The following is a 26,752-nucleotide window of genomic DNA, read 5'->3' as shown; positions in this document are numbered from 1 at the left end:
GCCTGTTTTATCTATTCTTGATTTTTTGACCCGCCATCTCACCAGGCCGGGAGCAGCTTTCCAACTTGCAGTCAGACAGGGCCTGGCCAGCTCAACGGCCGCTGACTATCTTTAGACTTAATGATGACCAAATTTTTTTCCTTTTTATTTTCCTATAGTTACTTAGAAAGATTGGCTGTCTGTTTGCTTATCGGAGGCATCTCTCTCAAATTCAAGCGGTCTATGCTTTACCTAGGTAGCCAAAGGTGCAGATATTGTCCATGCATTGGCAGAGTTGTCTGTGATATAGACACCTGCAGAAACGTCACCTCAAAGGGGAATTATAACCTACCCGCAATTCCCATGTTGGCGCCAGAATTGGCTAGATATTATTACCATCTCGCCACCCTGAAGGAATAAGTACGGATAGTAAGTCTTTGTCGCGTAAGTCCCGCCGGGATAAGTAACGAGATCTAGGCTGGGGACTTGCAAGCCATCCAGCAAAGCGATCGCGCGTCTTCACACCTTTTGCACGCAGGAGCTCGGAGATCTCTCTCTGCCCGCGCGAGGTCGCTTGAGAAATAGGAGCCCAACCTTTAACAAGAGTGTTGGGACCAGCACCTTTGTTCAGTAGAGCTTCTACAATGATTTTATCTTCTTCTTCGATAGCCAACATCAATGGTGTCATGTCTCTGGTAGTCGTGTTAGGGTCCGCGCCCCTTTCAAGAAGATCTTGACAGATACTGGCCCGTTCCTCTTGGATTGTGTGTAGTAGGGGTTTCAAATAGTCAATATTATATCTCGGCTCCAGATCAGTCCTCCCCGTTTTCGGTAACTTGGCTCTCCAATTGCGGGAAGGAGAAATATTCGACTTCGGTTCTTCACTTGCAAACGTATGGCATATGTTAGGATGCGCGCCATGTTCAAGAAGGTCTGAATATAATAACCAGCTCCTCATCTCGATCAAGCGGTATAAGGGTGTCCGATCGCGAGAATCTTTAGTGTTAGGATCTGCTCCAGCCTCAAGAAGAGACCGAACCATTTGTGAGCGGACCTCGCATGTCGCTATAAATAAAGGCGTCTGACCAGCCGAATCTTTCTGCTTGATGCTCAGTTTTCCGGTTCCTTTTAGCAGATCAAACATCTCCACGTTCCCTGTTTTTGCTACATAATGCAGAAGCGTTCTACCGTGTTTATCGGTTCTAGTCACGTCTGCCCCCTTCTGAATAAGGAACTTAGCCATGGCCACAGCATTCTCCTCCACTGCAAAATGCAGTGGGGTTTTTTCCATTTCATTATCAGACAGGTTGATGTCCGTTGCTTCCTCGAGTAATTGTTGCACTATTGTTTGCTGGTTTTTGATAACAGCAAAGCGTAGAACCGACTGACGGCTAGCATTCCTCTTCACGGGAAAGCTATCAACATCCATAGCCTCGATGAGCCCATCCCCGCAGATATCTACTTGATTGAATAATATTCTGCGGGTAGCATCCGGTCCATAAACTGCCATATGGTGTATCAAAGAGAATTTGTTTCTGCAAAAATCCCTGATGACACTATCGTCAAGTGGTGGATAGGAAATATCGTGTCCTAGTGCTTTTGCTAACTGCAGTGGCGTCCATCCATAGGTGTCTTCTGTGTCTAACTCAACACCGTGATCATAGAATAGACGCATGACTTCTTTGACATTGGATACTGCAGCGCAATGAAACGGAGTCCAGCAAATCTTATCATCTCGTATTTTTCCGCTACACCCATAGACGAGTAGAAGCAACTCAACGATTTCGGCATTCCCTTTTAAGGCCGCAAAATGAAGAGGCGTCCACCCAAACGTCGACGTTGTAGCCTCGATATCAGCACCTGCCGTGATCAGGGATTTAACCACTCCTTCATGCCCAACATAAGCTGCGAGGTGCAAGGGCGTGAGACCTTTCCTGTTTTCCCATTTTATGCTAGCCTTCATCTCCGTTATCACCATAAGGAGTTTTTGAACAACGTCCTCGTGTCCTTGCTCAGCCGCCAGATGTAGAGGTGTGTTTCCGTAATAATCTTGAGCTTGTAGTTCAAACCCTGCCCGCAAGAGTATGTCGATGGTAGTTAATGAACCGCCAAAGGCAGCATAATGTAGCACCGTTCTCCCAGCAGAGTCAGGACAAGGGACGACATCCGGTCGCGAGATCAATAATTCCACCGTTTTGTAGTTGCCTCGTTCAGCTATCAAATGTAGTGGCTGCCTCCCTTGACTATCCTGTCTATTGATATCCTCATTTTTGAAAAGCGTTCGGTAATACCCTATCCAGGCCAGCTGATGTATATCTTCCCAACTTCCACCACTACCGACCATACCTATAACACGTGCCCCATTTTTAGCAGATTGTTTTTGTGAATGGCCTTGAATAATTACACGCTTGTATTCGGAGGTGGCTCTCGCAGAGCGGAGGTTATCTTCGGACAAAGGTGGGTTAAAGTTGAGGACGCCGATATATGTATATACCACTTTGTCTGTCACGCTCCGGACTTGCTTGACTAAGAGAGCCCGCCTTAGTCCTTTCCTTGAGATGACAGGGCGATCGATAGCTGATTGCTCTACCAAGATTATGCAATCATCTGTTTCTCGAAGGTGTTGTTCCAGTTTGTTTTGCGTATAGCCCCGTAAGTGTTCCCAGGCAACATGTTCCTTAAGCATTTTTGGGTTTGGAATATGGATGCACTCCCAAAGGCCTATCACATCCATGTTCTGGTCGACTTCAAGCTCCTCACCATGTTCTGCAATTGGCATTTCAAGGAGGGTTCTCGGGCACCAGCTCTCCCCGCCAGCCATTGTAGCAGTGTTGTGAAAGAGATGGCCGGGGTAAATCCGGCCAATTCTAACCATCACCCGGCGGAAGATTTCTTGCTGTAATATATCCCCCTCCTCATAATCAGGCTCAACATCAACACCCAAAAGAAGGCCGGAAATGACCGCCATATCCTTAGGCCATGAAGTGTGGCGATGCCGTAGAGTGTTCACAAGCCCGTTAAGGTCTGAAATACCCTTTCGAAGATCTCTTATCATCTGGCACGCGGTCCAATGAGAAGGATGAGTGGTTTTGTTAATGTTGGCCAGAATGTCATAATCAAGGTCTTTGATAACAGGTCCCTCCGTCCCTTTAAAAATAACCTTCACTCTTAGCGATTTTGCTAACTCCAGAGCAGTCCAGCCACGGCTGAACCAAGGTGATAGCAAAATCGCAATGCATGCACTCTCAGCGCCATCCCATGTCCACTCTCGAAGGAAAACATCATGGACTAGAGTTACTCGTGCATTCTGGTAGTAGCAGTCCATTGTTCGGATTGCAACCGTTCTGGCGGCTTTATCTAGCGGGGTACATAATGTATCCCACCAAATCCCTTCGCAGTGAAACCTATACGCAAGCCTTCGGAAGAATGAATAGAGGCATTCGTTAACTTGTCCAGCTGGCCAATTACCCGTTCCAGTTCCATCGGACCAAACATGGGAAATAGCCATGAACGGTTGAGAAAGCGGGACTGTGTTAGTCCCTTCGAGGTTCCACACCGTAGAATTTCCGGCGAGCGCACTTTTCATCAGAATTTGCTCATCAAAAAAGCCTTTCAACGGTTGGCATTTATTGTCTAGTTGCCAATTATATCCTGAGCATTCATGACGTTGTTTGACGTTGGTAAAATTGCGCGTAGAGAGCTCACAGAAGTCGTCGCTACATTTCTGGTGGCGTTTATCCCTTATGAAAGGTTGATCGATCGGTAGAAGGTTGGCGAAAACAGACCACACGCGAGTAGGGCAGAGTCCGTAGACTTTTGTAGCGGCTTCAAAGTCTTTTGAAAATCGGCGTTTCTGCTCCAGATCCGGCTTGCCTGGCTGTTGAGGTAATAGGACCTTCTGTTTCTCGCTCATCTTAATGGTATTCAATGGAATTGGGGCTGACACAGCTCGATGATGATTGAGAGTTGCAATTTGAAGACGCGAGTGTAAGAATACTACTCGAGAGGTAAAACATTGACAGACCTGATATCTAGCTGATGCTTCGGGCTGTGGGGCTCTGAACGAGAAGCTGCCCAAGTTCTTCAGCAGTAGAGCAATGTTCTAAAGAGAATGAAAGTTTGGAACAGTCAAAGATATAGCTGGCATGGTTCCAGCTATAATTGATAGTTATGTAGTGCCCTATATTTAGGAGTACATACAGTAGAAAGTAAATCAGAGCCTGACGCCACCGGCGGTAAAATCCCCGTACGCACAGAGTACTTGTGAGGGGAAGTTAGGGGGAAGGATTCTGGTCAATGCGAGCGAATCAAGCTTTGACAGTGGTCATGATAGGTTGCACACATTCCGGATGTGCTTCTGTCAATGCCGCACTCTAATAATAGAAGAAGGCCGAAACGCCCAAACACCAAAGTCATTAAGATCCTGTGTATAGCCGCCGTCGTGAGAGGCAGCCTGATTTTGCGCTTGGACATAAATGATATATCAACGGTATTCATTGTTGCAGACAGTTGATCCGCAGGCATCAGAAAGTACGTCGGACCGTCACAGACTTGATATACTTGATACTTGATATTCCGAGTAGAAACTGTGATAGCAACAACGAGACCGGGGAAGCTGCGTTAAAAACCAACACTCCACGTGACCAAAGCTCAAGTTTATTGTGTCCAATCAGCTTCCCATATTTCGAGATTTGCGCGCATGCGAATCTTGTCGCTTAGCAGAAAGTCCGTATCGTCCAGCCTCGCATTGGTAGGCGTCCTCAAAACTGGGACGACGGGGTGCAGCAAAGCAACTTCAAATAAAGGTCATAATATCAGTCGGAAGGTTCTCAGTCAAGACTAGTCATGCCAGTACACTGACTACCATGGCGAATCTGGTGGTGACCTACTGTAATGACGAAGGCTGAAGAACTTCAGATACAAATTCTAAGCGCCTATCAAAGGATGCTGGGAGATGAACATCCTATAACACAGAATAGTATGTTAAATCTAGCTTCAACGTACAGAAGCCAGGAATTACTGAAGAAGGCTGGAGAATTTGGACCTAAGGTCCTTGGGCAAAGGGAGAAAACGTTCCAGTAGGTCAAGGTCATCCTGATACCCTCCTAGCTATGCCACATATTGTATCAACATATTTTGCCCAGAGTTACTGGAAGCGGGCAGAAACCCTCGGGATTAAAATCTTGGAGAAAAGACATCAGCTCCTGGGCTGCGGCCATTCCAACACTCTGGCGGCGATGGCTAATATTCGGTTGTCTATTTAATGTATCTTATACCTAGGCACTTTATTAACTATTTAGTTAGCTAGTTATGGCAAAGAGATCTTCCAGTTGGTGGTCCCTTGCCTGCTTAACTTAGGTAGTTGCTGCGATGTTATTTATGTAGATCTCGGGATCAGGCCTACATCCCAACTACATGTTCATGTTGGTGTGCTTTATTCTCCACTTTCTTCCAATTAAACAATCTGACTATCGATTTCATTCTATATTTATCGCAGCTGTGTATCTACAAGATACCGAGGACTAGTCGAAGACATGGCCAGGGAAATCACTTCCTCCCCTTTGCAAAGAAGAGAGTCTGCTTCCCACCCCAGGCCTCGGGAACAGTCATCTTCTCCTTCAGCACCGTATAGTCGCTCTCCTTGCACCCTGCATTCTTGAAAAATCCATGCATCTCCTCCCCGGTGAACCCGCTGTGCGACACCGTATGCGCAGCAGGATGATCGATGTTAGCTAAATTAAACTGCTTTCCTGTCTTCTCCCAATCGGCAACTACCACAATGCCACCTGGTCGAAGACGCTCGATGAACCTGTTAATCAGCTTCTGCGGATCGTCGACATGATGCAGCGCATGGACAATAATGATAAGATCAAAATTAAAGAACTCCTCCCCGGCAATAGAGGAAGTGCCTTCAGATTCAGTCAGATTACCCTGGACAGCGTATATCTGGGATTCCGGCAATTTCTCCTGGCGAGCTGTTTGGTTGAACTTGTCGACCATGCCCGTAGCAGCGTCGACGCCGATACATTTGGAGAAGTAAGAAGTGAAGAACTGACGCGCATTGGTTAGTTGGGTTACCGTATACTGTAATTAGTTGAAAAGCAGTCATGGCTTACCCGAGAGATGTATCCTTCACCACAAGCATAGTCCATCATTTTGCCCTCCAGTTGACCATCACTTGGGGGATGGGCACCGAACCAAGATAGGTTCTCCTGTAGATGCTCACGGATTTGCTTTTGACAAGAGAGGACCCATTCGGAGTTAAACGCAGTAGAGGCGGCAGAACTATGTATAACGTTCTTAGTGTCTGGAGTGGACAGCACTTGAAACAAAGGAGAAATGGGCTCGTACCTCCAATACTCTCCATTGACCTGGGTATGGTTGTGGCCGTGGCCGTGATGGTGATGGTGATGTTGATGGTCTCCGGACATGGTTGGCTCTATCGGGTGTTAAGCGATGTTGGCAGAGGATTAATATTGGTGATTGTATGCTCTGTGCTGAAGGTATGCTGTCAAGGGGATGTCTGCTATCTTGGAGAATTGTTTAGGACACAGCGGTGCTTCATGGCCCTTTTATACCCCAGACTCATCCTCTTTATCGTCCATCACTAACCCCGGAGACATTTTCGAATTGTCTCCGAGGATCATTATTAATTCTCTTGGTTGTTTTAGTTACGTCTGCATGGCCTGGAATTTGGGATTATGGGGCGTCTGCGCCTATAAAATGCGGCTCCAACCTTGTTGGTTACCTAACTACCTGTTGACTGGTTATTTTGATTATTTGCCGCCTGGAGGCTCAAGACATACCAACTTCTTGCATAGGCTATTCCGTGCCATTATAAGATCTCCGAGTTACAGGCACTCAAATAATTATCATGAGCGCTTGAATTTACCTCTGCTCTGTTTGATCGAATGTATTGAGCACCGGGGGGCGGATGCGCACAAGGTGCTTTTGACACCACAGACTGAGCTGCAAGGGCTTGCATATGGCTCCGAAAAGTCTCCGCGCTATGCATATCGCGCGACAAATGCTCCACCAACGTCATGCGGTTGATATGTTGCAAATACACATAATAGAGAACTGATATGTATTATATATCAAAAACGCCGTGTACCTTGAGGCATGAACTTATCTATCATGGCCAGGGCGTTCCAAGGTTTTCAAATGTTATTGTTGTCACGGTATGGATCAGAGAAAGATGCCTAGATTGATTAGATTAGATAGGGTCGAAGCGCCAAGCCAGGGCGCGCCTCACAAAACTAAAGTTAAACACGTGATATGGCCCGAGGTTTCTTTTTTCGGTGACCGCCTGGGACGAACATAAAGCGTGAGCGGGACGAACGAACCCTGCATCTTCTTCCAAGGTAGGTAGTTAACTGACTGGTCGCGCTTAGATGGAGGACCGTACAGAGGAAATGATGGGGATGGAGACCTCCCCAGCTGCCCCGACAGACGCGGCGCACCAGGCCTCACGCATCAGCATGTTCCGGAAGAACGGCAAGCCTACTTCGTGTGAACCATGCCGTATCTCAAAGGTTAGATGTGACCATGTAATGCCCATCTGTCAGCGGTGCGAGAAGAAAGGGATAGCCGATAAGGTAATATGCCCCTTTTTATATCTGGTATGGAATATTAACCGGCTGTCTAGTGCTACTACCACGAGGCGCCTTTGACTAGGGTTAGGACTGGTCCAAAAACCAGGAATAGAGTCACCAAGCCACAAACCTACGGTCTTATTAGAGCATGTACCCTGAGGCGGCGTGGTTCTGATACCGAGGATGCTCTTCTTAAATACCCAGCCTCCTCAGAAGAGAAGGCAGATGGTGGTACCACCATCCAAAATGCCTATCTTGGATCAACCAGCTTCATCTCTGTCTTCCAGGAAACCCCATCGGGATTCTCCAGCTGCTCTGTCCTATCACCACAAGTAGACCTGGGGCAATGGGGCTATGATGCTGCGTATACAGAACTCAACTTGGCCCGACTTCTCTCCGCCTTTGACCTGTACGAGAAGCTGATTATTTCTTTCTATGAAAAATGCAACCTCACTATTATTCCGATGAAGTTGATTATTGCCCCTCTACGGGTTACTAGGGCTTACTTTGATGCTGGTGGATGGCTACAAGAGTCACGGCAGCGGGAGCTGTACGCGAAGATAACTCAGAACACGGCTCGCCCACTTCAAATTACCGGCACTTCATCGCTTGAAGACTTTAGCGCTCTGTTTGCCGGAGAGAATCTAAGATGGGAGTTTGTTGGAGTAATCTATTGCCTGGCTGGGCTTAGCGCTATTTCAGATCATGTTCTTGCACAAACGCCTTACCCTCCGATAGACGAGGTTCCGGACAGGGAAAAATTTGCAAAGGAGATGGCTGCTGCATGTAATAGTTGTTCACAACTATGCAAACGATATGACAACTGCAACGACGTAATGCTTTGGTTACACTACACCTACGCAGTGCTATCATCGGATGTCCTAGGAGAAACAAGTAAATACATTCCCCTATAGACCCCCCCTTACTTTATCGAGAAACGATTACTGAGCAATTAGGCCACCATGTATACGCGGTTTTGGGCAACTTGGTAACTGATATATACGGTATGGGCCTTCATCGATACAAAAACCCGGATTCGGACGTACCATTTTTCCTTTCAGAAGTGCGAAAGAGGTTGGTTGCAGCTACATACCGAACAGACAAAAACATATCCACATTTTTGGGACGGCCCCCACGTCTCCCTTACCACTATTGTGATGCATCCCTTCCTCTCGACATTGATGATGATGAGCTTTTCCTTCAAGGCGACGAGCTTGACAGGGTTCTACAGAAACTTACCCACGACGGTTGGAGCGCTGAAGCAACCTCAAATGGTAAGATACGGCCGGTAACCGCTATTAGGATGCGTTACTTCTCCTCAATTTTTCGGGAGAAAGTATTGAGACTGTCTCTTGGACGAAAAGGGGCCAATTTCTCCCATGACCTGCAGTAAGTGCGCTGCCTAGTCATGTTTACTCCCGGAACCATGATAAATTTAACATGTAGCTATTTAGGGAGACGTACCAAGAGTGCAAACGGATGCTGGACGGAGTTCCGGGCTGGTTCCATTATAGAACCGACTGCTGGGAAAAGCTCGACTCGGTTACGTGCATTGTGAGCCTTGTTATTTACCTTGAATGCATACATACCATGTTTCAGATTGAACGCATACGCTGTCGGGAAAACCAGGGCTCAATAAGGGATCTTCTTGACAGCTCGATGCAGGCCGTTTCTGCTGTGATAGACTTCACCAAACAGGGGGAGAAGAAGGGTAACAAGGTTTGGAAAGACTTTGCTTGGGTGGTAAGTTCATATAATATCCAGGTTACCCACGGCTGTATACGATGTAAAAAAAAAAAGAAGTGATATTAATATATAGGACCCTTGCGAATAGTTTTTACTCTATGCTCTACCGACTGCGGGTGTCCTCGCAATCGAACTGCATCGATGCACGGTCACTGAAACCCCCTTATCGTCCAGTGCACCTCGGTCAGAGGTCGTTCGCAACCTTAGCACGATAGTTTCATGGTTTGAATGTACTGACCTGCCAGTTAATGCGACACATAACACTTGCGTGGAGGTCAGTAAAGCTATCAATAAGCTTCTGGATGATACGCTCAATTACCAGCCTGGTACTGGCCAGCGGCGAATAGGAGCTGAGCAAGGAGTCACTGAACTAACCGGCCCCTCTGTGATGCTTTCAACTACCACTGGTACTACCAGCATAGGAGACGCCGATACCGCGAAAAACACTAAGCCCTACGACTTGGGGGTTCCAGTGTTGCACCCCGAGCCGTTTGGCAACGATTTGACCAATGGTATTTCAATTGGAACCGGCGAAAGCTTTCTCACCTGGCTTGATGGGCTTGGGATGGACACGTCCATCCCAGAGTTTCTGCTATGATCGCACTGGCATTACAAGTTCTGTATCGCAAAGTCACCCCCTGCCAACGCATCTGGTATCACTTTTCTAGCGTCATAACCAGGCCTGGAGCATGCCCCTCCTTCCACTAGAGGAGGGCCCCGGTTTCGTGGCTATATTTTTTTTCCTACTTGAGGCTGACGGCAGTGGGAACTTTTGAGTTGTACGGAGTACAGTCTGGGCTCTGGACCGGCCTGTGAGATAGGGTAACGAAGCCTGATGGCCGTGTGTCTACGACAAATCGGGGTAAGGGTGGCCATCCAAGACGCCTCGAGGAGGTGTCTTGCCGGCCAATATATGCACGGCGTACGAACACTGCAGGACCGGGTCGACCGACTGCCTGCAGCAGCTAAGCACTTGAGCCAGAGAGAGGGATCAACGGCCGGGCTCTTGGGACCTCATTCGTCATCTCTGCGGTGTCCCTATCCGAATGGCTTGTGCTATTATTGCTTTGGGGGTAGTAAGATTCGCATTCCTTTTTTACACGGAGTTTATCTTCGACTTTTCAAGCCTTCAGGCTTTAGACGAGACACGACTCTGGGTTAAAACTCAGCCATCACCATGTTGATCCCAGTCAATCGAATTTTGGCTCGAACCGGCTTTCCTTGCATGCCGACAACTAATTATCGCGGTAGTCCCTATGTCATGTTTATCCCGCAGGCACGACTCTGATCTGAGAATATTTTGATAGAGATCAGCCGGTAACGTCAACAAGACGGCATATCTGCCAAAACTATCGGTGCCTGCTAGCATATTAACGTATGTAACAACCTGTATTCGACGTCTCTGCTGCCTATATTAGTCGAAGTAAGTTCGGCTTGAGTCGTTATCTGCCGTCGAAGTCTGCAAGATGCAGCTAAAAATTCGCTCCCTCGCCCCTAGCTGAGGACGAAGAGGAGGCCCCCCAAGTCGACGGTGGCGCTCTAATAAGACCAATCATGAGGACTGACCGTTCCATCTCTGGGGCTGGCGATAGTTAAAGCGCCTCTCCTGTCCCTAGAAGGCCAGGTGAAGACCGCTGCCCGACTTCCCGGATCTATCTTCGAATTCCCAGAGTCCTGTGTTGGCTTGGGTGGAAAAAAGAAAAAGGAACCCAGAATCGTGGATATCGAACTGGCAAGCAACCAAGGCCGTTCAGGGGGCTGGATTTTAGCTTCAGGCGACCTCGTCTCTCTCGTCTCCGTCTTGGGAGGAACCGAACTATCTTGCCATCAGCAAAAAAACGAGTTTGCTGAAGTTGCAATTAAATAACGACATCCTCTGTCCGGTTCCTGGGAGAGCCCCAGTCGCACATTACGCATCCATAGTTGCATGCATGCTCGTTGGTCGTGGGGGAAGAAAGCGGACGAACGCAAGTAACAGCCCTACGTCACGACGAAGGATCAAAGAATCACCATGGCCGGACAAGTGTCACCGGCCTCGGAGATGGTATCGGGTTGCGACTCGCCCTCAGTGAAGCAGGAATGCGTAGCTTCCCCCGGATCTGCACCTGGCCCCGGTGCTGGGTCGGGTGCTGGTGCTACGGCGACTGCAGCACCAACGACAGCATCAGCGGAGCCTGCAATGCCTGGCAAGAAACGAGCGAGCACATCCTCACGAGGAGTCGCTAACCTCACGGCGGAACAGCTGGCGAAGAAACGGGCGAACGACAGAGAGGCACAGCGGGCTATTCGAAAGCGGACGCGGACACAGATCGAGTTACTGGAGCAGAGAGTGCGTGAACTGACTTCGCTACAACCATATCAGGATTTGCAGGAAGCCCTGCGGCAGAAACACATGCTACAAGCAGAGAATAATGAAATCAAGCGAAGACTTGCCTCTGTCATGGCAACTCTCCAGCCGATTCTCAACCATCAGTCGGGCTCACTGGCATCGACAATACCACCCTTGAGCCCTCACAGCGAGATTCCACCCCCGAGAGCCCACGGGCCCAGTTCCACTCCCCATACAGATATTCCTCCAACTCCACCGCCGCAGCCAGACTACCCAGGTTCTCAGCATCAGGGACCACTGCAGGGAGAACCATCTGACAGACGCCTACGGAACCCCGCGAGCGCTGAATCTACAAACGGCGCTGGTACCTATGCGAGCTCTCCTGCAACAAGCGTGAGTCCGTCTCCGTCAGCCTCCAGCCAGGTACATAGTCACCGACAAAGCTGGCACCAGAACCCTCCCACTCGAAATCCCGACCATGTATGGCCACCACAAAACCAACTCTTTGACTACCAAAAGCGCAATCTTACGCATAACTTGGAGCTTTCGGGGAACGGCGAGCGATTGGGGCTGAACTTCCTCCTGGATTCGACTCAGAACGTCCCCAAAATCAACGACTTCCGCCTTACTGCTACCGCTTCTTCCACCAATGGACCCTTGTCCTATAACAGTCGCTTGAACGCTCCCTCATACGGCGATTCAGGCATGTGTCCGCACTCCATACCCATCCGAAATGTCGAGCCTACTTGTCCCTTGGATGGCATTCTTCTTGATTTCCTTCGTACCCGGCAACGAGAAGCAGCCGAAGGTGTCCCGAATAAACAGCTTGTTGGCCCTCCTTACCCCAGTGTCTCTTCCTTACTGAACCCGGCCAAAGGAATTTATTCACACCCGCTTTCAAAGGTTTTCACCGATATTCTCAGCAAGTTTCCAAATATTTCGAACCTCCCGGAGCAGGTAGCAGTTTTATACGTCATGTTTCTACTTATGAGGTGGCAGATATACCCAACCCGTGAGAACTATGACCGTCTTCCCGAGTGGATAACACCACGGACGTCACAGATCGTAACACCCCATGCGGCCTGGATCGACTACCTGCCATGGCCACGTATGCGGGACAGAATGGTTGCTTCATATTCGGACTATGACTTCTCCAACTGGTTTATCCCGTACACAACGGGACTCAGTCTCAACTGGCCCTATGAACCAACCGATACCCTTCTAGCCACAAATGACTCCGATGAGCTAATAATAAACCCCGTCTTCGAACGGCACTTGCGTGACCTGAACAATTGGTCTTTGGGGACCCTCTTTGCAAGTACATACCCCCATCTAGTTGACACAACCAAGATCATTCCTGAGTCCAATTCTCAGAACAAGAGCCGAAATAACGGCGCTTGATCTTTGTACTCTTACATTCCTTCCGGTAGCCTACTTAGGCTTTTCCTTATATATTATCATTCATATGCTTTCAGCGGGGGAGTTGGGGTTCACCATTTGATTCAACCGTGGAGTTTATGTCATGTTGGAGTATATACAGCAGCGATAGCCAGACGTTGATATAACCGAAGAAACGGCGTCGTCTTGGAGTTGGTAGATATCTATTAAGCATACCTTTAGCCTGCTATCAGCGTTAACAAAGTTAAATTCACACCTCGCACGTCTCACAATGTTAATATAACACTCAAAACAGTATGCCTATGTCTATCTATATCCGTGACATTATATATACAGAGGAAAACCGCGCTAAACCCAATCGGGCGGCAACGCAACGAACTACGCAACATCTTCAAGTCCAAACATCGCGGGCATCCACACGATCAGACTGCGTGAACAAACAACCCGGCGTAGGCGGTCCAGCGTTGATATTCACTGTTTACAAGCTCTCTGTACGAGATAATTATCCTCCCAAAGAAGCACCTACGCTCACCTCAATCCTCTAGAAGATGGCGGAGCCTCCAATCGGTACATACCCCCTCCTCATAGATTGTCATATAGTCTCGTCTGCTAATTGCGATGCATTATAGTCCTCGATGGCGGAACGGGTTTCCTGAAAGTCGGATATGCCGCGCAGGTAGAGACTCCCGCGAGACGCCGTTCATTGATCTGGAAGAAGAGCAGCTGCTAATTGTATATCTCCCCGCATCAACAGAACTTCCCAGAGCACCAGTTCCCATCGATAGTCGGACGTCCAATCTTGCGAACGGAAGAACAGGCCGGTGACATAGTAGTCAAGGATATTATGTGCGGAGATGAGGCTGCCGCCGCCAGGTCTATGCTTCAGATCTCCTATCCTGTACGAACACAAATGTCCCCCTTGGAAGTGAATACCGCTGCTGCCTGATCTACTTCTAACGTCCGATTCGAGTAGATGGAAAACGGAATTGTGAAGAACTGGGAAGATATGCAACATCTATGGAACTACACTTTTTATGACAAGATGAAGGTTGATCCCACTGGCCGAAAGATCCTCCTGACTGAACCCCCAATGAACCCTCTTCGAAACCGAGAGAAGATGTGTGAGACCATGTTTGAAGGATATAACTTTGGTGGTGTATACGTTGCCATCCAGGCTGTGCTGGCACTCTATGCTCAAGGTGTGCTTGCGTATATACTCTCCGTTCTTGCAGTGGTCAGATGCTGACACACCATATTACTAGGGCTGAGCAGTGGTGTTGTGGTGGACTCTGGTGATGGCGTTACTCACGTTATTCCAGTTTACGAATCGACGGTTCTAAACCACCTAACCCGCCGCCTTGACGTTGCCGGTCGAGATGTCACCCGTAACCTTATTGCGCTTCTCCTCCGTCGAGGCTATGCCCTCAACCGTACAGCAGACTTTGAAACCGTGCGCCAAATCAAAGAAAAACTTTGCTATGTCTCTTATGACTTGGAACTTGACAAGCGCCTTTCTGAAGATACGACTGTGCTTGTAGAATCATACACACTTCCGGATGGCCGAGTGATAAGGGTTGGAAGTGAGCGTTTTGAAGCTCCTGAGTGTCTTTTCCAGCCACACCTTGTCGATGTTGACCAGCCTGGTATTGCCGAGCTATTATTTAACACCATACAGGCCGCCGATGTGGACGTCAGAAGCAGCTTATACAAAGCTATTGTTCTCAGTGGTGGCAGCAGCATGTACCCTGGTCTACCGTCCCGATTAGAAAAGGAGTTGAAGCAGCTATGGTTGACTAGAAATCTACACGGCGACCCTGAGCGGCTAGACGTAAGACTTCATTTTTCCGTTACTTCATTGATCCTTGGATACTAACACCTAAATAGAAATTCAAACCGCGAATTGAAGATCCCCCACGAAGAAGACACATGGTCTTCCTTGGAGGTGCTGTCCTTGCAAATCTGGTAAGTGTAGACGCCGCCAATTGTATTTCTTAGACGGAACTGGAACTAACCAACCCTATAGCTCGCTGACAAGGACAACATGTGGATTTCAAAACAAGAATGGGAGGAACAGGGCACCCATGCTCTGGAGAAGTTGGGCCCTAGATAAATCAGTATATACAAAGACTAGACCTAGCTCTTCGGAGTACATCCTTATGACCAAAATTAAGATATAGCCTTACCTTTCTTATCTGGTTAGTAGTAGTTCCATGCCTACTTAATACACCTGGTAATGTAACGAAGTTGGCTGCATTAAAACGTGTACTGCATTGTTTTTAGTTTTTGTTTGGCTACGGAAGAGGGAACATGTTAACCATTGCAGCTCGGGTGATAATGATCTAAAAGGGACAACATAGCAGGGTAGAAATACAAGGCTGAAAGGATATTAGAATGCCACCCATGGATCGCTGCTTCGGGAGTCATACAAATAACCGTATAGGCATGTTTCAAAATGTTTTTTTACAGGGGAGAAATGAAAAAATGGTCCAGAGACTAAATGAGATCTATAATAATATGTTGAGAAAAAAGAAGAGCCCAGGTAAAAAGGGGGAATATGAGTTAGTCCTATAACTGTATGCGGCGGTTCCACGGGTCCAAGGAGAAGCATGTTATGAACTGATAATTCATTCATCGGATTCGGAGTCTGGGCCTTCGTCTTCTAGGCGCTTCTTTCGTTCTTCGTCTAGTTCACGATATGTGCTCCAGCTTAGAAGTAGGAAGGCGACGGTGATCAAGACACCACCAACAATGGAAGAGAAACCGAGCGCTTTGTGGTTGAATTTCCAATCGACGAGAGCAACCAGGAATATGGTGAGGAGTGCCGCCACTGACGAGAGGACTGGTGAGGTAAGAGATATAAGAACCAAGAATGATCCCGAGAAGGCTGGGTAGTCAGTTAGTATGCTTGTTGACTGGTTATGAAGGAAAGGGTTATACGCACCGGCATTTGAAAGGGTAGAAATGGTAAGAAGCCACGCAGTTTCACCCCGTGGTACCTGGAAGGTTTCTATACCAAGAAAATGGAAGATGGGCAAAGGAATCCAAAGAACGAGAAGTGTGAATAAACCGATCATGCTCCCGAAAGTATTCGCAAAAATGACACCGCGACCCGAGCTTGTCCCTTCCGGTGGGCAAGCAAACCGTTTAAATAAAACCTCGTATAGCCCGTAAAGAACACTGCCAACGCCAATAATGATATTACCCAACGCCCTGTTAGATGCTTTGAGGGTCTCTGCTTCTCCCGCCGGGGCACCTTCCGGAGGACCACCGGGGCCATAAGCAATAATGATGACTCCAACGATGGCTACGCCGACAGAGAAAACTTTGTCGAACCGTAGTTTGTCGTTGAGTAGCGGGATAGAGAATGCGTAGGCAAAGAAGGCAGAACAATTGTAGATTGCAGTTAGGTCACTGCTGGTGGTCAGATCAACAGCAACGTACCAGGAGCCTCCAGCTATGGTGAGAGCCAAGGCAACGAAGACCGTGGTTCTGATCATATAAGGAATCGGAGACTTATTCGACTGGCGGGTGGTGAGATGCAGCTCCTGAGTCTCGACCATCTGTGCAGTTGTCTGTAGGATATAGACATGCCTTCGCCAGAAAGCGGACCATGTGAGATGTCTCTTTTGGATTCGAAGAATAAGAAGCTGGATTGGCCATAGGAAAATCCATGAGCCATGTGTAAGATAACTAGACAATCACCAGGCGAATCATTAGCATCCTTGAAGCTATATAGCGAATACTAACGAAGACGTAAAAAGTGTAACCATCGGGATGAGGAGAGAGAAACGGGAAAGAAGGTCGCAACTCACAGCATGCAATATGGCTTTTTCCATCCCAACTCCTGCTGGATATAAACGGCAGTTTGGGTCTGCACCGTAAAGCTGATCAGACTGATGAGCAATGCAAAGGCAGCAATGATATATTTCTTCCTTGTCGCATTCTTTGCTCCAAAATCCGGGCTTCTGCTTCTAAAACTCGGCCGTGCTCGAGACATAGATGGCCGTCCTTCTTCCACACTAGCTGGCTCAACGCTCGCGGACCGTCCACGGTTCTCGCCCTTCAAGAGCGGCACCTTGGACCGGCTCTCGCCCGGACGCTGCATGCTGGGGCGCCCGATTGCCATGTCTCCATCCGAATCCTCCTCTGCTGAAGTATAAGCTGATTTGTTATAGTCGTCGTCTGCGGAGAAGAGTGTGGTAGACTTGTTCGCCGGTTTCAACTCCCGCAGTCGAATGTCGGTGCTTGAGGAGATATTGCTCGATCCTGCTGCTGCTGCCGCTGCTCGGCGTCGAGAGAGCGAGCTGCGCCGTTCAGAGGCAGAACTGTTGAACTGGTCCTCGTCCCGTGGAGTGTTTGAATGATGAGCTGGCTGGCTAAAGGTTTGTGGTGACATCCATGCGGACTCCTTCGAAAAGGGAACGGATCTCCTGTTGCCTCTCGTTTTTTAGATCTGCCCCTTGGGCTCTCAGCTCTGCCCTTGTCCGTCTCTTCTTTTTGCTTGATAGGCTGCTGGCCATGCGGCTCACTTCCGGGCGTGAAGCACCAGTGACATCGGATGGTTGCGCAGAGCAGCCAACGGGCCAAATTGCGGCGTGTCTATTGCGTATGGGAGGCAGACGGAACGTAGCACGCGTGATGCGGATATAGCAGTATGCAGCTGCAGAGACACATGAGCGTCTTCTTCTTTTCTTTTCCTTCTTCTCCTTCCGGCTTTTCTTGACTTCTCCAGCGTCCTTTATATGACGCCTGGAGATGACGCAGATACGAAATTTGAAGGAGTTTCGCCCCCTTTTCGCTTAGTAAGTCTACGCGTCTCCTCCAAGCGCAATTAAAGAGCAAGCGAAGCGCATTTTGTTCAATAGTTCTATGATATTTAAACGAGAATATCTGGCTAGATTCTTCCTCTAAGTTGGGCTGTTGACGCCGTTGGCTTGTCATGCTGCAGCTGGATGTGCCTGGTTGGCCTCGTGGTGGCCTAACTATCTACTTTATCCTTATCACCAGGCCAGCGGCAGCCGTCAGGGCCAGGGGCCTGTCAATCATCCTCCCGTTATTTATAGCTAGCGAAGATGGCAGCGAATATAAACACGTCAATGTGACTGCGGCTGCGGAGAGCATACTCGCACAGGGGCAGCCCATGGTGTCCAATAAGGGTAGCTGAGCACTTGTCCAGAGGCCATCGTGTACATGTTACACCCGCCACCAGGAGACACGATACGACTGGTGGACGTGGCATAGAGAGTACGAATACGTGAGACTCGTACTACTACTCCGGCGTGACAACAAGGAGGCCAGATAGTCTCTCCTCTTCCAAGTCTTCCCATCTTCCGGGCTTTGTACGGAATATATAAAGTGCCTGTTATAGAATGACGTCACCGCTCGTTGCTTGTTCGCCATAAGCTCATTAGGTAGCTGCTTGATGTCCGTTCGACCGTCCACAAGAGAGTCAACTGGATGCTCAAAAGGTACCTCGTTTGGTGTTCTGCTGTTATTATTTGGCCTCGTATCGCAATTTGATGGCGGGACTTTCGCTACTCCCAAGTCTCAAGGATTCTTAAGCAAGAAACCTTCCTTCGAGATAAAGAACTAAATAACAATTAGTAATTCATACAAACAAGGACGAACCTCGAAGAAACGAGGACTCGAGGAGAGTATATAACCGCGGCAGGGGGTATAAGTAAAGCACCCCGCCCTTTCTCGAAAGTTGCCCCGGTTGAAAGCAACCATCGACTTGAACAACTTCCTAAATAACCGACTCGACCACAGCCATGTTGGTAGTCCCGAAATCTCCCCGGGTGATCCTGGGGCTCATGACCTTTGGCCCTGATGAAAAGGCCATGGCCCGGATAACAAGCATCGATGAATTCAGGAGATGCCTCGACTGTTTCGCGAAGAGAGGGTACTTCGAAGTCGACACTGCGCGAGTCTATATCGACGGGAAACAGGAGGCCTTCACTGCGCAGGCTGGCTGGAAAGATCGTGGCCTCAAGCTGGCGACGAAATGGTACCCTAGGACTCCTGGTGCACACAAGGGGGAGCAAGTCCGGGCCAAAGTCGAAGAGTCTTTAAGGGAGTTACAGACTGACTGCGTTGACATCTTCTATCTTCACGCCGCAGATCGATCTGTGCCCTTTGCAGAAACCCTAGAGGCAGTCAATGAACTGCACAAGGAAGGGAAATTCGTCCAGCTGGGATTGAGCAATTACACATCCTTTGAGGTCGCGGAGATAGTCACGATGTGCAGCGAGCGAGGGTGGGTGCGGCCGACAGTCTACCAGGGAATGTATAATGCTATCAGTAAGTGGCTCACCTTGAAAGATCGGTCGTATCAAGAAAATAACTAATGTGCTTTCCGCAACACAGCCCGGTCCATTGAAGCTGAACTAATACCCTGCTGCAAGCGATATGGAATGGAGATCGTAGTCTATAACCCGCTGGCCGGTGGGATCCTGTCGGGCAAGTATAAGACGTCAGACATCCCAGCAGAGGGCCGCTATAGCAACACCCATTCGGGCGGAGAACTATACCGGGGCCGATATTTCAAGGATGCCACATTCGATGCCCTGAAGATTATTGAGCCAGTGGCTGAAAAGCACAAGCTAAGTCTGGTCGAGATTGCATTCCGCTGGCTTTTGCACCATTCAGCTCTGGACATTAAAGACGGCCAAGACGGAATCATCATTGGCGTGAGTAGCTATGAGCAGCTCGAGAAGAACCTGGACGATCTGGAAAAAGGACCGCTCCCGGATGAAGTTGTCGCTGCGCTCGATGAAGCCTGGATGGTAGCAAAGGCTACCACAGCGAATTACTGGCATCTGGACCTGAAGTATACCTATGACACACAGGCAGCTCTATTCAAGCCAAAGCAGTAACTAAATAGTTGTAGCTGGTTAGTTCTTAATTCGTTCACAAATCAAATGCAGCTGAACTCTCTGGATAGCTTGTTTAATGTTGCTCGCGTGCGTTGCATCCTCAATCGGATTCCAAGTGGGCCGAAACCACTCGGCAGGCCAGCTCGGCTGTGGATTTGGTCGTTATCTATGGAGTTCTCGGTCAGAGATAGATAGGTAGATAGGCCAGATCCAACGGAGCAAATACATATTCAGGGTCTCGGCCGCCGAGTATCCATCAGCCTATTTCTCTTGTCTGGATAAAATTCTCTGCGTCTATTGAGGGTCGAATATGGAGCCACAAAGGAAGCCATACCGATTCCTTATAATCAACCCAAACACGTCAACTCATATGACCGATGCCCTCAAACCAATAGTCAACGGGGTAAACTTCAGGGGTAAATCGGCTGTAGAGATCTATAGTGGGGGAAACGGACTCTCCGGCGAGCTCTCGGCGGTTCAATTTGACTATTTCACAGCTCCCAAGGAGCCAACCGTCACGAAGGATGGAGATATCCTCAAGGGCATACCGAGTATAAACAACGGCAAGCAATCAGTACTGTCCGCCGAGCACTGCTTCCCGCATCTCCAGCCGCTGGTAGGAGAGTATGACGGTTTTCTGGTTGCTTGTTACTCTCCGCATCCACTGGTCGGTATGCTAAGGAAAGCAATTGACGAGCGCAACGAAAAGCTTGAACGTGAAGCTACCGGCCAGACGACGCAGTTCCAAAGACAACGGCAGTATGTGACTAGCATCATGGATGCAAGCATAGAGATGAGCGCGTATTTTGCCAATTTGAACGGCGCGGACATCGATAGGCAGTGTTCTCCGGGCCAATTTGGAATCGTCACCACGGCAGACGAGTGGAAGGAAGAGTTCGACAACGCAGCGAGAGAGATGCTGCTGTCCAGCGGAAGGGATCCTGACTTGATATTCGCGGGTGTCGAGACAACAGGGCTCACGGCTGGCGAATTGCACAGCGCTCCGGCGGAGCAGGTCAGGTCCCGTATCAAGGGTGCGACTGAACGCCTGAAGGACAGCGCAGGCCCGTCACTGCGGGTGATTTCTATGGGGTGCGCAGCTATGGCCGGGATGGAAGAAGCTGTTCTCGAGGGCTTCGATGAGAGCCAGGGGGTTGTCGTAGTCGATGGGACTGCTGCTGGCGTCGCTGTCTTGCTTGGGCTGTGTAGAGCTAGTAGCTAGAGTATCAATTTAACTAACTAGTTAACGGTGGCCGCGCATTCAGCATCCTAGTCTCATAGGGGTCAGTAGTAGTCTCTAGCAATAATTGCCTCTGTCTCGAGTGAATAACAGCCAGCCGTCTTCATCAAATCCTCCGTTGCACAGCGTAGTGGTTGTTTGGGGTCGGTGTTGCTGCTGCCGCCGCTGGGTTTGGCTAGTTAAGGAGGTCGACAAACTTCCAGCGCGTCGCGTTTCTCCAGCGAAAAACCACAACCGCAGAGCGATGTAATCAACAGCAATGCCCAGGTAGGCTCTTCAAGCGACGGGTTGCGGTCTTAATATGAATGATATACTGACATTTCCGGTCTTTGCAGAGAAATAATTACCATCCAGGCTGGCCAGTGTGGCAATAACAGTACGTTCAGTCTTCGAAGTCCCTCCTATGATCCCCCCGCCAGATTCCCCCAGGTCCCCCCCGACGACGGCATACAAGCTTGATAGATGGATACGATGTTGTCTACTGGCTTGACACACCTCTACACTGTTCTGTTGATGCTGGGGAATTGCGAGATTGAGGGTTATGCGGCTGCTAACATGGGTTACTTGTAGTTGGGACGCAGTTTTGGCAGCAGCTCTGCCTGGAGCATGGCATCAACCAGGACGGAAACCTAGAGGAGTTTGCTACAGAGGGAGGAGATCGCAAAGACGTGTTTTTCTACCAGGTATTTACTCTGTTAGATGGGGAGCACCGTCTTATCTACCTGTAGCATCGCTAAGGACGGTCTTTAGAGTGACGACACCCGCTACATTCCCCGCGCCATATTAATTGATCTTGAGCCGAGAGTATGTCCCGGCTGCAGTTCGGAGCTTTTCCCAATGGAGACGGTATTGAAGGGACCTGGCTTACCGATATGTAGGTCCTCAGCACGATTCAAAACGGCCCGTATAGCAACATCTACAACCCGGAGAACTTCTTTATAGGCAAAGATGGTAGTGGTGCGGGAAACAACTGGGCAGCTGGTTATGCCACAGGTGACACCGTGCAAGAGGAGATATTTGACATGATTGACCGTGAAGCAGACGGCAGTGATTCGCTGGAGGTTAGTGGGAAAGAGAGAGAGAGAGAAAGACATTATCAACTCAACATGTTTATTTGGATGGTATAGCTAACTTCGCTAGGGCTTCATGCTCCTTCATTCTATTGCAGGAGGAACAGGTTCTGGCCTGGGAAGCTTTATTCTCGAGCGAATGAACGATCGATTCCCAAAGAAATTAATTCAGACATACTCTGTCTTCCCTGACACGCAGGCTGCAGATGTTGTCGTCAACCCGTATAACAGCCTGTTGACTATGAGACGGCTTACGCAAAATGCAGACTCGGTCGTAAGTTTAGAGCAGCCTATCAACAGCCATCTGAAAATATAGACACAACATTAGACAGGCAGCTAACAGCGGAATGCATACTTAGGTTGTGCTTGACAATGGAGCACTCTCCAGAATTGCGGCAGACAGACTCCACGTGCAAGAACCGTCTTTCCAACAGACGAACCAGCTGGTGCGCCTTTCTGATGCCTCATGAAACATCGCAGGAGAAATAAATATCTTCTGGCTAGCTAACCCATGCATAGGTTTCCACCGTAATGTCCGCTTCAACAACTACCCTTCGGTATCCGGGATATATGCATAACGACCTTGTTAGCGTGATAGCATCTCTCATCCCAATTCCGCGTGCGCACTTCCTGATTACCTCATACACGCCGTTCACTGGCGATCAGGTTGAGCAGGCCAAGACTGTGCGGAAAACAACCGTGTTGGATGTCATGCGCAGGCTCCTTCAGCCCAAGAACCGTATGATGTCAATAACACCCGGTAAATCAAGCTGCTACATTAGCATCCTTAACATTATCCAGGGTGAGGCAGACCAAACAGACGTGCACAAGTCTGTTCTGCGCATCCGGGAGAGACATCTAGCCTCGTTCATTCCCTGGGGCCCGGCCAGCATCCAGGTAGCTATCCCAAAGAAATCACCATACCTCCAGAACACGCACCGAGTCAGCGGCTTGATGCTGGCCAATCACACCTCGGTGGCTACGTTATTCAAGCGTATTGTCAGCCAATACGATCGCCTGCGGAAACGCAACGCCTTTCTGGAACAGTACAAGAAGGAAGCCCCCTTTGCAGACGGGCTGGGTGAGTTCGATGAAGCGCGAGAGGTCGTCATGGACCTCGTCGCTGAATACGAAGCTGCGGAGAAGCCGGATTATCTTGGGGGAGGGGCGGAGGGAGATCACGGAGACGAGGGATAAATCAGACAGGTCCGAACAAAACAAAACAAAGGTGAACAAACACTTCTGGACGATCTTAACTAATAGAAATGGCATCTCTTTCCAACTCAAGCTTGTCCTTTGGCATTCCAAACCCGCCTGCTAAGCCCCGGGATGGTCGGATGTAAGTATGTATTGGTATACATAAGTATACTTAGACTACCAAACTCAACCCACACATGTATACACACAAAGGGGGAGGAAGACGGCGACTGTCGGGGGTTCCTTGGGGTAAAACACACGGCATCTAGAGCCCACATCATCAGTCAGCGCGCCCTCCACTCTCAACCCGGCTTGCTCTGTGGTGGTTGGCTCAGGGGCGTGAGCAGGTGTCCACCGGGCAATCCAGCTGGGCAGCGATTTCCATGCCTGAGCCCCCATCCCATCACCATCTCCACGGAGCCCATCTCATCACCCATCACCCAGGGCCTCCCCCTCACAGCAAGCTCAGCTTACTAGTTACTCCGTACCACAAAAACAAGACAGCTTTATATTACTTCATTAACTGGCGTTCGCCAACCTCGCCTAACCGCCGCCTTATGCAAGAAAAATTCTTCAGCCAAGAGAAAAAGCTTATCTCGGCTTTCCCGCTCGGCAAGGCGCTTCCGAGCCGCGGCATCTCTATTTCTACCGCAGGGGAGAAGCTGCAGTCGAACTTCCATACATGGCATCCGTATCCAGAGCAGCTTCAGCACAGGGGAGCAGTTGCGGTGTTTTACAGATACGGACCGCGATGGTGTGGCTATAGCTACGTTGTGTTATGCGGAGACAAACACCCTGGGGAAGTCAAGGTCCGCTTCGCTCCACACGTCTCTGACAGAAATTATTCGAGAAGGATGCAATACTGTTGCAGCGCCCCACGGAGATAGTGGAGTGATGGTACAGTTGTTGGTCAGCCCTGGTTGCATCAGGACGTCAGCGTCCGGAGCAGATCGTCGTCTTGCTCACAGCAGCTCCACCACATTTGGAGGCAAACCCGATTGATCCCTGAGCATGGTCAGCCAGTTGCCCAGCCCGGCGATTGGGTGCACAATGTGTCCCCTGCCAAATGACAGGTTGATCAGGCCTTCTTCGTGTCTTCTACTGTCGTCCGGAGTGTCCGGGGAACGGGAGATGGTGGAATACCTAGCCATCCACCGCAAACGAACTTGATCCAATATGAATCCCTGGAGGAGGAGCGCAACTCTGAATAGTGGGTTTCGCCTAGGAACCAGACCCAGACAATGCTCACCAAAATCATTCTCTGGCAGGAAGCCAGCCATCCAGCCATCTACCTCATCTAACGAGCTAGCCAGGAGTGGGATGGCTCTTTGTATCCATTCCGTACTTTCTTGTTGTGCGTGGCGACGGAGGACCGGGGAAACTGAAAATTCCCAAGCTCAACGCGGGAAAGCCTGTCTTAAAGGTTAACCTGTTGCCTCTTGGGCAACGATGATTCAATTGAATAAAAGGCTGACCATATCGACTGCCTTTTGTCATTTTCTTCCATCTCGACTTCCTTCACTTTTATTCACATACCCCAACTAACCTCCTTCTACACCTGTTATACGCCACATAGCTGGTAGCCACTCATTCATTGACGGAGCTTACGCACACATAAAACGCACACAGGAAAAAAAGGAGGGACAGACAGGGCATACACACCGTCGCCATGTCGACAGATCAGAAGGCGGAGGAGTCCAAGATCAACCAGGACATATCCCTCCGCAACAATAACATAGACGAAGAGCAGAATGAAATCTCAAAAGAGCTTCCAGCCTACAACAATGATCCTTTTGGAGATGAAGAGTTTTCAGATGTCAAGTACAAGGTCATGACGTGGTGGTAAGTGGTCTTCTAGTTATTTATCTATCACCTCTAGCATAGATTGGTCGCTAACAATGTGTATAGGCAATGCGGAATGAGTATAAACTCCCACTCATTTGTCAGATACCCTTGGATATACAGCTAACAGCTCTCCAGTTATGATTGCCGAGACGATATCTCTTGGAATTCTCTCCCTACCCTCCGCAGTTGCAGCGCTGGGTATTGCCCCGTAAGCAGCACTACCCTCTTTATCATAACCGTTACTTAACATACTAACATCACTCTTCGCTACACAGTGCCGTAGTTATTATAGTAAGCCTCGGCTTCCTGGCCACATACACCGGATACGTTATTGGCCAGTTTAAGATGAAGTACCCCCATGTCCACAACATGGCGGACGCCGGAGAGATTCTCTGGGGCCCCATCGGTCGAGAACTCCTAGGAGCCGCCCAGCTGCTCTTCCTGGTCTTCATTATGGGAAGCCATATCCTAACTTTCATCGTCATGATGAATACCCTTACCGACCACGGGACATGCAGTATCGTCTTCGGAGTTGCCGGAATGATTCTTTCTTTAGTTCTTGCGCTTCCGCGAACCCTCAAGAATGTGTCTTGGCTGTCGATTTCATGTACGTCCTTATTCTCTCACATGTTGTTTTCGGTATAAACAGTCTACTAACTACCCTCCAGCTTTCATCAGTATTCTGGCAGCTGTGTTTGTCACCATGATTGGAATCGCTATCCAGCATCCTGCAAAGGGAATTGACATCACTGTCAAAAGTGATCTTTACCACGGCTTTTTGGCTGTGAGCAACATCGTCTTTGCATACGGTATGTCCCTACCTTAAAGAGTACGTAACATTCTTCACTGTGATCCAAACTAATCAATCATGTAGCTGGTCATGTGGCATTCTTCGGGTTTATCTCCGAGTTGAAGGAGCCTGCTGGCTACCCCAAGGCCCTTTACCTCCTTCAAGGAAGCAACACGACTCTATATGTCGTTAGCGCTATTGTTATCTACATCTACGGTGGAAGGGATGTTGCCTCACCCGCTCTCGGCTCTACTGGACCAGTCCTACGAAAAGTTGCATATGGAGTCGCTATGCCAACGGTACGTCGCAGCATAGTTAACTTTCTCTCTGCTCCTAATGTTTGCTGACATGAATGTTTGTAGATTGTCATTGCTGGTGTGATCAACGGTCACGTCGCTAGCAAGTACCTCTACGTTCGAATCTTCCGTGGAACCAACAAGATGTCACAGCGAACCTTCGCCTCCCTCGGTACCTGGGTCGGGATCACCGTTGTTCTATGGGTTATTGCTTGGATCATTGCCGAAGCTATCCCTGTCTTCAACAACCTTCTCAGTTTGATTACTGCTCTCTTCGCCAGTTGGTTCACCTGTAAGTTCTTCCTGAACCAAAAATTTATCCAGGTCTACAATGTTCGCAATAAGATGCTAATAAATGGTACAACAGATGGCCTCAGCGGCTTGTTCTGGCT

At 49.1% G+C, this 26,752-nt stretch overlaps 11 protein-coding genes across 11 annotated transcripts in view; 8 read left to right on the top strand and 3 right to left on the bottom strand.

Moving 5' to 3' along the window:
• Positions 1-361: 361 nt before the first annotated feature.
• On the bottom strand, positions 362-3,892 carry MGYG_03539 (hypothetical protein; the record flags this gene model as incomplete). The annotated part of the gene is made up of 1 exon (XM_003173317.1): positions 362-3,892. The coding sequence occupies one exon, from the start codon at positions 3,890-3,892 to the stop codon at positions 362-364; it is 3,531 nt and encodes a 1,176-aa protein (XP_003173365.1).
• A 980-nt stretch (positions 3,893-4,872) lies between these two features.
• On the top strand, positions 4,873-5,158 carry MGYG_03538 (hypothetical protein; the record flags this gene model as incomplete). Its single annotated transcript, XM_003173316.1, has 2 exons — positions 4,873-5,057; positions 5,089-5,158. The coding sequence occupies 2 exons, from the start codon at positions 4,873-4,875 to the stop codon at positions 5,156-5,158; spliced, it is 255 nt and encodes an 84-aa protein (XP_003173364.1).
• Positions 5,159-5,526: 368 nt separating this feature from the next.
• MGYG_03537 (hypothetical protein) lies at positions 5,527-6,410 on the bottom strand (the record flags this gene model as incomplete). Its single annotated transcript, XM_003173315.1, has 3 exons — positions 5,527-6,030; positions 6,096-6,264; positions 6,331-6,410. 3 exons carry the CDS (start codon positions 6,408-6,410, stop codon positions 5,527-5,529), a joined length of 753 nt encoding a protein of 250 aa, XP_003173363.1.
• A 963-nt stretch (positions 6,411-7,373) lies between these two features.
• Positions 7,374-9,918, top strand: MGYG_03536 (hypothetical protein; the record flags this gene model as incomplete). Its single annotated transcript, XM_003173314.1, has 5 exons — positions 7,374-7,577; positions 7,628-8,468; positions 8,531-8,963; positions 9,029-9,317; positions 9,409-9,918. 5 exons carry the CDS (start codon positions 7,374-7,376, stop codon positions 9,916-9,918), a joined length of 2,277 nt encoding a protein of 758 aa, XP_003173362.1.
• A 1,413-nt stretch (positions 9,919-11,331) lies between these two features.
• MGYG_03535 (hypothetical protein) lies at positions 11,332-13,050 on the top strand (the record flags this gene model as incomplete). Its single annotated transcript, XM_003173313.1, has 1 exon — positions 11,332-13,050. The coding sequence occupies one exon, from the start codon at positions 11,332-11,334 to the stop codon at positions 13,048-13,050; it is 1,719 nt and encodes a 572-aa protein (XP_003173361.1).
• Positions 13,051-13,595: 545 nt separating this feature from the next.
• MGYG_03534 (actin) lies at positions 13,596-15,157 on the top strand (the record flags this gene model as incomplete). The annotated part of the gene is made up of 7 exons (XM_003173312.1): positions 13,596-13,614; positions 13,677-13,723; positions 13,802-13,945; positions 14,021-14,246; positions 14,310-14,875; positions 14,932-15,009; positions 15,071-15,157. 7 exons carry the CDS (start codon positions 13,596-13,598, stop codon positions 15,155-15,157), a joined length of 1,167 nt encoding a protein of 388 aa, XP_003173360.1.
• A 514-nt stretch (positions 15,158-15,671) lies between these two features.
• Positions 15,672-17,443, bottom strand: MGYG_03533 (hypothetical protein; the record flags this gene model as incomplete). The annotated part of the gene is made up of 3 exons (XM_003173311.1): positions 15,672-15,931; positions 15,989-16,737; positions 16,860-17,443. 3 exons carry the CDS (start codon positions 17,441-17,443, stop codon positions 15,672-15,674), a joined length of 1,593 nt encoding a protein of 530 aa, XP_003173359.1.
• A 1,375-nt stretch (positions 17,444-18,818) lies between these two features.
• On the top strand, positions 18,819-19,922 carry MGYG_03532 (aflatoxin B1 aldehyde reductase member 2; the record flags this gene model as incomplete). The annotated part of the gene is made up of 2 exons (XM_003173310.1): positions 18,819-19,347; positions 19,414-19,922. 2 exons carry the CDS (start codon positions 18,819-18,821, stop codon positions 19,920-19,922), a joined length of 1,038 nt encoding a protein of 345 aa, XP_003173358.1.
• Positions 19,923-20,232: 310 nt separating this feature from the next.
• Positions 20,233-21,144, top strand: MGYG_03531 (hypothetical protein; the record flags this gene model as incomplete). Its single annotated transcript, XM_003173309.1, has 1 exon — positions 20,233-21,144. One exon carries the CDS (start codon positions 20,233-20,235, stop codon positions 21,142-21,144), a length of 912 nt encoding a protein of 303 aa, XP_003173357.1.
• Positions 21,145-21,421: 277 nt separating this feature from the next.
• On the top strand, positions 21,422-23,429 carry MGYG_03530 (tubulin gamma chain; the record flags this gene model as incomplete). Its single annotated transcript, XM_003173308.1, has 7 exons — positions 21,422-21,429; positions 21,498-21,538; positions 21,733-21,845; positions 22,041-22,223; positions 22,303-22,506; positions 22,592-22,678; positions 22,752-23,429. The coding sequence occupies 7 exons, from the start codon at positions 21,422-21,424 to the stop codon at positions 23,427-23,429; spliced, it is 1,314 nt and encodes a 437-aa protein (XP_003173356.1).
• Positions 23,430-25,098: 1,669 nt separating this feature from the next.
• The window catches only part of MGYG_03529 (N amino acid transport system protein), a gene marked incomplete at both ends in the record, with an annotated part of 1,819 nt that continues 165 nt past the window's right edge, over positions 25,099-26,752 (top strand). Inside the window, 7 exons of the mRNA XM_003173307.1 lie at positions 25,099-25,271; positions 25,338-25,351; positions 25,410-25,482; positions 25,550-25,881; positions 25,943-26,083; positions 26,149-26,363; positions 26,427-26,652. Coding sequence (XP_003173355.1) covers positions 25,099-25,271; positions 25,338-25,351; positions 25,410-25,482; positions 25,550-25,881; positions 25,943-26,083; positions 26,149-26,363; positions 26,427-26,652 — 1,174 coding nt within the window. The remainder of the gene's footprint in view (positions 25,272-25,337; positions 25,352-25,409; positions 25,483-25,549; positions 25,882-25,942; positions 26,084-26,148; positions 26,364-26,426; positions 26,653-26,752) is intronic.

Source organism: Nannizzia gypsea, genomic scaffold, assembly GCF_000150975.2.
Source record: "Nannizzia gypsea CBS 118893 supercont1.3 genomic scaffold, whole genome shotgun sequence".
In the NCBI taxonomy this organism is placed as follows: domain Eukaryota; kingdom Fungi; phylum Ascomycota; class Eurotiomycetes; order Onygenales; family Arthrodermataceae; genus Nannizzia; species Nannizzia gypsea.
Note: the sequence above shows the minus strand (reverse complement) of the source record. Positions and strands in the feature narration are given on the sequence as shown.